The following is a 9,517-nucleotide window of genomic DNA, read 5'->3' as shown; positions in this document are numbered from 1 at the left end:
CCCACCTCTGGCTGCAACTTCTTCCCTCTTGCTAGTTCCATGTCATGCTGGAAAAACGCCAAAAATTCTTCAATGCTTTCTCCCTGTAGATTTGTTCTTCAAGTGCTTTATCCCTATAGACGTTCTCTTCAACCTCTTGAATAAATTCTGTATTCCAAACACATATGCTGGGATGTAGGGATCAATGTTCAAACTCTTGGCTAATGAAGTTTCTTGTCCAGAAATATTTTTGTAAACATTTTTTGAAAGAGCATACAAATGTTTACAGACAGGATGGCCACAGAATACCCCTATCCTGGCCTTCTCTGTTAAGTATCAACCTTTCTTTGTCCCATTTTAAGGGAATAGGCCATTTCCACTGTCCTCTGTCACTATGCCAACACAATGACTGAGAGTCATTTTATTTCAAAATGATTCCTTATTGCAAGGCACAAACACAAAGCTTGACTCCAGAACACTCTGGGGAAGGTGGGGTGAGTGCAGGTCCATTGACAGACTGCAGAACTTCCTATTCCTTATTGGATTTTCACACTGCACATTTACAGAGGAGAGAGGGTTTTGACTCATAGCCAGTAGAAGGATAATTTGCCAAGCAAAACATAGAATACCAGGCCAACATCAGCAGATAATTCTTCTTTGGGAAGGAGTAGTCTTCCTGGATGAATGAATGCTTTGATGTGGTGATTAATCACAATTATACAGGCATATCAGCTTGTATGAGCCCTCCCACAGGCCCTGTACCTCCTTGCTGTCACTAACTACCTAAAAAAGGGACTCTTCCAAATTGTATTGACTCCAAACCAGAAAATGGTGCTAATTATCTGGGTAAGAACTCTGTAATAAATTCTAAAAGGAAAACTGCAATCTCCTGTTCATCAAGTTTTCAGTTTGAAGACATGGTCTTTATACTCAACATCATTGATTCATTCGCCAGCCAATTTTCTCATAATATTTGGGAGATCTTGTAAACTTAACTTTCTAACTATAAGGTCTTCTGAAAGAAGAATTTACTAACTGCATTAAATTTCTTTGGAAAATCCTGAAACTCACAGATTTGAACAGATTAAACATAGAAAAAAGTTTCCTATACCAATTCAGAAGTCACTCTTAGCAGATTCAGGAGTTTTTCTTAAGCTCCATGAAAGGGCATAAAGAAATATATGACAGAGGGTGGGAGGGAAATAAGGTAAGAGGATGGAAGGAAGGAATTAAGCTATAAAGTAAATAAATCATATAGAATACATATTTCCAAAACTAAAGAACAAACGATTCAACTAACATATATGAACTTTTATTCTATAACAGACATAAATACCTTTATGAATTCATATGACTTGTACAAAAGATAAAATAAGATATTGCACTAAGTTTAGATATGGGATATTTAGATTTAATATTAGCTAAACAGATAAATATATACAATTTAAGGAGTTAAGGCAAAACCAGATGATACTTGAAAACAATAGAAGTTTTGAAAAATAGGTATAATTAAAAACCAGGGTATCCCATTCTCTAGTTAATAAAGTGACCATCCATGTCTAGGGGGAAATCTCTTCAGATTTTTTAAATAAAGTGGTTATTACCAATCATGTGGATTAAACTTGGGCAATAAAACACAAGATTTCCCATGAAGGAGAACCATTTTATGGAGGTTTGGAAGTGGATCACTTAGAATTTGAATAAGCAACATTTCCTTTGTCAGATTTAAGATCTACTCTTCCTATTAGAAAATATAATTTGGAAAATATGACTCTCTCACATATGTAATTAAAATACAACTATGAAGCATTCTTTTTTTTTTATTATTTTTAAAGGAAGTCATGTTGGTGATCTGATAGAGTAAATGTGTGGGAAACCACGCAATGCCCTATGTGTAAGAAAACACAAAGCCAGTCACTGAAAAAAAAATTCCCAGCTACCATAAGTGAACAAAACAAATGAACTCCAAAAGGAGTGAAAGCAAGTGAAATCAATAGAGCAACACAATATACAGCTCTTTGGCAGTAAACACACTAACTGTAGCTTGAAGACATAACTTAAGTTTTCTCATTCTTAGATCCAGTTGCCAGTCTTGGGGGGAAAAAAAGAAAGAAAGAAAATTCCACCTCTGAAAGGAATTCAGCCAGCCCAGGAATTGAAATGGAGAATCAATCTGGCGGACAGCTGTAATTGTTACACGGAAGCGTTGATAAGAACTTTCCACGATGAGTCTTCTTCCAAAGATACGGAAAGGGACACACACCAAAATCATCCATGAAACTTGGGTGTGGAGAGACCTAGAATCCTTCAAGAGAATCCATGTTCACCCATGAGAAATCAATAAAAGATATGGATCGGAGGATGAGAATGTGATCTCCAACAATGCAAGGGCAAGCTGCCTATCACCAAGAGCAGCATTGGAGGGAATTCACATCCTATAAGGGAAAGACCAGAAAGCCGGAGAAAGTGGAATACTGCCAGCCGCCAACCAGATTACCTTTCTCCAGTTTCAGGTAAACCTTATCCTCTTTATCCAGGTAGAGCAAGACTCCATTTGTGGCAGCTTCACGAGTCACATCTTTGTCCCCCGCAAAGGCAGATATGACTGGTTTTCCATTCAACATCAGGTTAACCTACAAGAAAACAAAACTCACTGAAAATCTCTCCTGACAAGTAGAACATTTTCTAGAAGCAATAAATAGACCCAACCTGGTCAAATAATAGTTAGTAACAATCTCTCTGCCTCTTGAAATTAACCTGCCAGGCTGCTTAGATTTCCTATGTCTGATGAGATGATTTTTGTTTGTTTATGTTTGTTTGGGGGCCAAAGACAGCAATGTTCAAGAGTTACTCCTGGTTCTGAACTCAGACATTAGCCCTGGCAGGCTCCAGGGGTTCTATGGGATGCTGAGGATCAAACTCAGTTTGGCCATGTGCAAGGTAAACATCTTCCCCTCTATGCTATCACTCTGACCCCCAAAATGATTTTTTTAATTTTTTGTCGAGATCATTGTGAGTTACAAGTCTTTCACAGTTGAATTTCAGGCATTTAGTGACAGTGAATTAAGGCCATTCCCACCACCACTGTTGGCCTCCTTCCACCATACTTCCCCACATGCATTCCATACTTCCACTCCTAGCCTCCAGGACGGCCAGTGTGACAGGTCTATTTTGTGTTTAGCTTGTTCTAGTTTGGGTCTCTTGATTCTATTGTCATTGACTTTGAGTTGGGTATTTACGTTTGACCATTTTTTTTTTCAGAAATGATTTTTTAATTGAAAAGAAAAGTGTTGGAACCTCTCCCTTAGACTCCTTAAACATCTACAAGTCACAGTAAGCTGACCTTCCTTCATCACATTTGGTGACTTCATTTTTCAAGTTCAACACAACCTTTAGGAAGAAAGCCATAGGTTGTGGATTTCTCTATATTAATGACAGAGATTCAGAGTTCCAGTAAGCCCAAATGTAGAAAGATTCAATCACCCTCCTTAGGTGTTCTGTGTATCTGAAGCCACACAGAATTTTTAAAAATATATCATATGGAAACATGGAACATGTGTGCTGATTTATTCAGCTTCCCTGATATAAATGAATATCAAAGGAAATCATCTGGAGGGCAGAGTAAAAAAACAGTAGGTAGAATGGTTGCCAGGCACAAGGCCAACCCAAGTTTGATCCCCAACATCCCATATGGTTTCCTGAGCTCACCAGGAGTGATTCCTGAGTACAGAGGCAGGAATAAATTCTGAGTATCATCAGGTGTGGCCCAGAGCTAAAGAGAAAGAAAGAAGAAGAATCCTGAACATGGCCACTAAGGGGTTTATTGGTGGGGAGTTAGCAAAGAATAAACTCAAAATGTATTCACTCTTTTCTCTTGAATGCACTGTCTGAAATTACATGTGTTTCTAGGTACTGTGGCCTAGGTAAACTTTTTCCTGAAAGTAAATCTGGGTATAAGATATTCATTTCTTTTATGTGAATAAAGAATAAATGAAATCTGAAGGGACTCAATTTACCCGTGTGAGAGTTGTGTCAACCATCATGAACATGGAGATTGGGTAAGATATATATGGAGCATCTAATAAAAGATGTGGTGGGAGTCAAAGACAATACAGAAGGTAAACATTTGTCTTTGGTTTGATCCCTAGGATCACATAAGGTCCCCTTTGTACCAACAGAAGTGATCCCTGAGCACAGTGTCAGTAGTAAGCTATGAGCATAGCCAGGTATGGTCCCTCAAAACAAACTGTAAAAGCTGTCCAGGAATCCCACTGGGTCTTAGCATGATAGGAACTAATCCTATTGTTGCCTTTGAATATAAGATCAAGTCCATTACCTTTGAAAACCCAGTTCAAAGAATATTGTTAACCTTAGAACAATAATTGGTATGACTTCTCTAGCATCAGGATCATTAAGAAAAAAAAAATGTTTACAATTTAAGCACTCCATAACATTTAAAAAAGTATATTGATTATTTCTTCACAGATTTGTCTTTTAACAGTTAACAATAGCTCCTATTGTTAGCAATAAAAAAATATGCTTTATTTACTATCACTTATGAAGCTCTTTTAAGCTTTTTCTTTGGAGTTCAAAGAATTCTTCACATGTAGTAAAGGAAACCAAGATCTTACAAAGATATTTGTGCCAGGAGGCAAAAAAAGGGAAAAAATCCTACCTATGTCACTTTACTAAGCCATGGTTTTTCAGAGTTGGTTTTAATTAAGGTAACAAGTTTAATTTTCCTTTTCTAGTGGCTTCTAGACATGTACTTTAAAAGATGTACTAAAAAAAAAGGAAATTCACTGCTTTGTAAAACAAGCTAAACAAGTAGGTGGTTTTTTTCTGCACACTTGTATAAATTCTTAGATTCATTACTCATTTTCAGTCAACACCTTTGTTTGTAACAGAGAAGCAAGAGATGAAACACATACCTGAATTGTCTGGCTCTGGTAGACTTTGATGACATGAAAACTGAAACTGTAAATTCCTTTTCTCGGGGCTACAAAGACAGACTCCAGCGTGAAAAAATTGCCCACATTTACTAGGATCTATAAGTAAAAGTGATAAATACCAGCCAATTATTATAAGATTATCCACTGCAAGTAAAATCAGTTTCCACCCTCTCAGCTGTCTCTTCCTTCTTTCCTTTCTGTGTTTTTTGTTGTGATCAACAACTAGCTTGATAAAAGCTGGAGATAAAAACATTGACTCCTATTTCCTTTCCTCTGTAGTGACTTGGAAACTGGATTTCTAAGGAATTGGGAAGAAATTAAGCAACTGCTTTGCATTCATGCCTCAATTTTCAGCAGAGGATTGATGAGTTGGGAAATACCTGGGTAACATATGAGGGATTAGGAATATCAATTCTATCTTGAGAGTGGGTTAAAAGGCACCTGCCCTGTATTTACAATCTCCCCCCCCCCCCATACACCTTCTCCCTGCAATCCCAATGTCCAGGAGTGACGCATCCATAGACACAAGCCAATCAGCAGCCATAAGCTCTCTGCAGTGCTCTCTGGGCACGACACAGCCTGGACACCCCCTACCCCAGAGGACACAGCTGATCATCCGCCCAACCTCCCCTAGAACCCAGAGTCTGTTTCCCCATCCTGTCCTGTCTAGACCTCCATTAGCCCATTTTAGCAATGACTCGGCCTTTACTGGATGCCAAAGAATAGAGCTTAATTTTTTTTGAGATTCCTAATATCTTCATTTAAGCACCATGATTACAAATATGTTTATAGTTGGGTTTCAATCATAAAAAGGACACCCCCTTCACCAGTGCAATCCTCCCACCACCAATAAAGAATAGAGCTTTCAAAAAGAAAAGACAAAGGGAGAGGGAGAAGCACCTCTCACGTTGCTCCCAGAATGAGCCCTCATGCAAAATCCACCTTGAAAAACAAAAATGGAATCAAGATTCCTACATAGCAGGTGTATATTTGGAACTCAAGAGGCTGGGGCTGGGGAAATGGACTTGGAATTCAGGTGTAATTTAGTCTTTTAGAAGGTCTGTACCACAGAGACAAGACTCTCACAAGAGTGAGAACACACGTGGTGAGGGTAGGATTGAGAAATCAGCCGGGAGAGTTTCTTCTACTTCTCCCCCAAGAAATAGCTCTAAGAATTCAAAGAAATTCAAACTCTCAGATGGCCCGAGAAAGGTTCAGTCCCCCTCCATCAGGTTTCTTTGAAGCACCTTGTGGAGAGGAACACATTTCAAGTCCTTCACATAATTCTCCTGAAAACCCAACGCTGCTCCAAGAGTTTCCTGAGCACTACAATTTTGGAACAGCCAGATGGGAGCAGCTGGCTGAAGCTGCCTGAAGAGCCATGCGTGTTGCTCGCATGTTCTCAGATTCGACTTGCTTCCCAATTTGCCTCCAGTTTCTTTCTGATTCACCAGCTCTCAGTCAACTAAACCCCAATCCCCAAAGGGGAGGTGGAGGGGCGGTGCTACACAACCATTTTTTTTTTCCTCCTTAAGCTTCATTAAAATCCTTTGAGACACTTCAAGGGGACTCCCGACTCGAATACAAGTGGCATCCTTCATTAGCAGGGATGGAAATGACTGATGAGTGTTGGCTACACAGGACCCGCTGTTGACTACACTTGTAATTAAAGCACTCGGGCAGCACGGGAGATGGCTAAGTGTATCTCCTTGCCCTTGGCGTCCCGGGGGCACAGAAACACCTTTCTCCTCCTGGGCTTAGGCACAGAAATGTCCGTTGCAAAGTGGACACGAGCCAGAGGGGGGCAAACCACTACACTGGCCAACCCTCCCAGGCACTCTCCAGGTTTCCAATCCAGCTGGACTTCCCGCACTAGCAACACTAGAGACCCGCAGCGCAGCTCCCTTACTTCTTTTAACATCACCGCTTCTCCTAGGGAAGCCCAGGAGAGACGTGTTGGTTTTGGGGTTAGCCCCCACTGAGCAAGACTTGGTTGATCATTAAGGAAGAGAGCCTGGCACTGGCAGGCGGGGCGCGCCACTTAACCTGTGCTCCCAACGTGTGGTTTTGCAGACCACCACGAAATGCGGCTGAGTCGGGCTCCGGGTGCTCTTGGAAAGAAAATCTCGGGGTCCCTTTGCATCACTGGACTCTAAGCTGCTCCTCCGGGCTCCCTTACGCGCCAATCCCCAGCTGAAGGAAGCCAGGAACTCTCCTGGGCTCCTCGCCCCTGCGCTCCGTTGGCTTCCCCTATCTCTGGGTAGTTCTCCTGGGGAGTACCTACTCCCTAAGCGGCTGTTCACTTCCTCCCCTCGCTTCCTTTGCAACTTTCCTCCAATTCCCCTGCCTTTGGCTAAGCGGCGCCTGACAACTTACTGGCTATGTAAACCCGAAAGAAAGCTGGGCGACAGCTGACCCTGCCCTGCGCTCCCCAACCCTCTCCAGCCACCTGCGTGCACCTGCAGAGGGGTGGAATCCCAGGACTCTCCTTGGGGAGAAACTTCTCCACTAGGAGACCGGTTGGCATCGTGAAGGCGCCAAGAGACTCCCTGGGCGACCTGCAGAGAAGCCGGCGGCAGGGGACCAGGGAGGGTTCCCGCCATGCCAGCTCCCACAAACCTGTTGCTGATCAGTTGATCCTGAGCTCCCAGATCCCAAGCTCTAAGCTTCCCTGGCCTTGATCCCCACCACCTCCCAGAATCCCAGAATCGCTTAGCCAGGGTGGAGAGACAAGAAGGTGAGGGACAGAGGAGCTAAACAGAAGTTTCCAAACCCAGCTGCATTTGGAGAGGACAGTCCAAATAAAGCCAGAGACAGCCCCGGGTCTGGCGATCCAAAATCATCATCATAATCCTCCCACACACCTCCCATCATCCCAACTCTGCCGGTTCGGTGCCCGGTCCCTCGGGGTGTCGGGGTCTGACCTGGTCGAAATAAATGATGCGCGTCTTGTTGCTCATCTCCGAGGGTTCATGGTTGGTGCTGCGCACGGCGGAGAAAGCCACCTTTGAGTTGGCCGCGCGCACCGAGATCCCCAACGGGGACGACGACGATCCCTTGGCGTCCGTGGCCGGGTTGGAGTCGCACACCACCAGGCACTTGCCCTCCAGCACGATGGGCTCCGTGTCGTTCTGCGCGCTCACCGGAGACGCGGGCAGGGCCAGTGCCAGCAGCAGGGCGGGCAGCACGGACAGCGCCCGGCGGCGCGGGGCGCCCATGGTGAGCCTGGGGAGGCTGGCGCGGCGGCTCGCCGGGGTCGCCTCCTCCTCTTCCTCGCCCGGGACCCCGGAACCGGGGAAAGGGAAGAAGCTGCGGGCGGCGGGCAGAGCTGCTGTGGCTGTGGCTGTGGCTGTGGCTGTGGCAGCGGCGCGCGCACTTCCAAGGCGGCTGGAGCTGCCGGTCCAAGTGCCCCCGAGCGCGCTCTCGTTCTCTCCGGCTCCGTTACCTTTGTCCTTTAAGGAGCTCATGCAGAACCCCCTACCCCACCCTCTTCTTCTGCGCCACGATCAGCCCCGCCGGGGGCCCCTGCACCCCTCCTGGTTCCTAGACATCCAAAAAACAAAACAAACAAACAAAAAAAAACCCTCGGTCACCAGATACTTGCCCGCACGCGCGCCTCAAAGGCAAGAAGCAGCTGCTAGAACCATCTCACCGCAAAGCCCCGCACCTTCGGGCGAGCCCCGGTTGCAGAAGCTTCCAAGGGGACCCTCCGAGGCAGTTGGGGATCAGGATGGGGGGACCGGAGATGGTGTCCAAATCGCTCCAGGACGCACTGGTTTGCAGCAGGGATGGAGGCTGGCTTCTGGAGCTTTCTCTCTTTTCTCTTTTTCCCAGGTGGTTCAGCGCCAGAACTGAGCAGGTTCCCCCACCAAAGCGCCCAGGTCACCGTGTCCTGCGCCCGTCGGCGGGGAGGCCGCGCGGGCCGGGGGCCCGGGGCCGCGGAGCGCACATACGCGGGCTGGGGGTGCTGGTTGCGGGGCTGGAGGGGTTGGCGAGGGTCCTCAGCTGCTACGGCCGCCACCACCGCACGACCTAGGAGAGTCGCCTGCACGCAACTTTCTGTGTCTTGCGCAGCCGGTGAGCGCGGGGCGGGCACCCGTGCGCTATTTATAGGCGGGACGCCGGGGATGGGGTGTTGGGGGGGCTGCCAGCTCAATCCGAGGGCTCCCAGGATCTGAGGGATTCGGTCGAGGAACTCGCGCAGAGCCGCTCTGGTCCGGGCCGCGGTGGAACGCACCCCCAAGCCACCACCGGAGCGCACGGCAAGGCAGGCCGCTTGGAGAGCGGGGCGCACGGCGCCGACAGTGTCCAGGGAGGGGAGCCCAGTCTCCCGATGCCCACCCGGACCCGGAGCCTGCTCGCCCCCTGCTGGGCCCCCGGAGCTTCCAGGGACTCCTTTCCCCGCTCCCCTGCGAGGCGCAGACTCTGCCACCCCCCGCGCCCCGCGCGAATCAGAGGCTGGGACCGCTGCGCCACGGGACCAGCTGGCACGCGTTCCTCCTTCCCTGTGCCCCGGGGCTCCCGCAGGCTCAGGGCACCACGTAAGGGGGCCGGAGCCCACAGGGAGCGCTGGGAGGGATCTCGGT

The 9,517-nt window shown here is 46.7% G+C and overlaps 1 protein-coding gene across 1 annotated transcript; it reads right to left on the bottom strand.

Annotated features, from left to right (window-relative positions):
- Positions 1–1,275: 1,275 nt before the first annotated feature.
- Positions 1,276–8,698, bottom strand: CBLN4 (cerebellin 4 precursor). Its single transcript, XM_049777240.1, has 4 exons — positions 8,599–8,698; positions 7,856–8,474; positions 4,911–5,027; positions 1,276–2,612 (listed from the first exon to the last, which is right to left on the bottom strand). Exons 2-4 carry the CDS (start codon positions 8,396–8,398, stop codon positions 2,415–2,417), a joined length of 858 nt encoding a protein of 285 aa, XP_049633197.1. The 5' UTR covers positions 8,399–8,474; positions 8,599–8,698; the 3' UTR covers positions 1,276–2,414.
- Between the last annotated feature and the right edge of the window lie 819 nt (positions 8,699–9,517).

Source organism: Suncus etruscus, chromosome 7, assembly GCF_024139225.1.
Source record: "Suncus etruscus isolate mSunEtr1 chromosome 7, mSunEtr1.pri.cur, whole genome shotgun sequence".
NCBI lineage: Eukaryota > Metazoa > Chordata > Mammalia > Eulipotyphla > Soricidae > Suncus > Suncus etruscus.
This window is presented reverse-complemented; position numbering and strand designations above follow the sequence as displayed.

Coding starts and splice junctions, on each gene's coding strand:
- CBLN4 (XM_049777240.1), bottom strand. CDS start 8,398: ATGAGCTCCTTAAAGGACAAAGGTAACGGAGCCGGAGAGAACGAGAGC. Junction 5,028..7,855: donor GCATCATTTATTTCGACCAG/GTCAGACCCCGA, acceptor TTTTACTTATAG/ATCCTAGTAAATGTGGGCAA. Junction 2,613..4,910: donor ACCAGAGCCAGACAATTCAG/GTATGTGTTTCA, acceptor GTTTTCTTGTAG/GTTAACCTGATGTTGAATGG.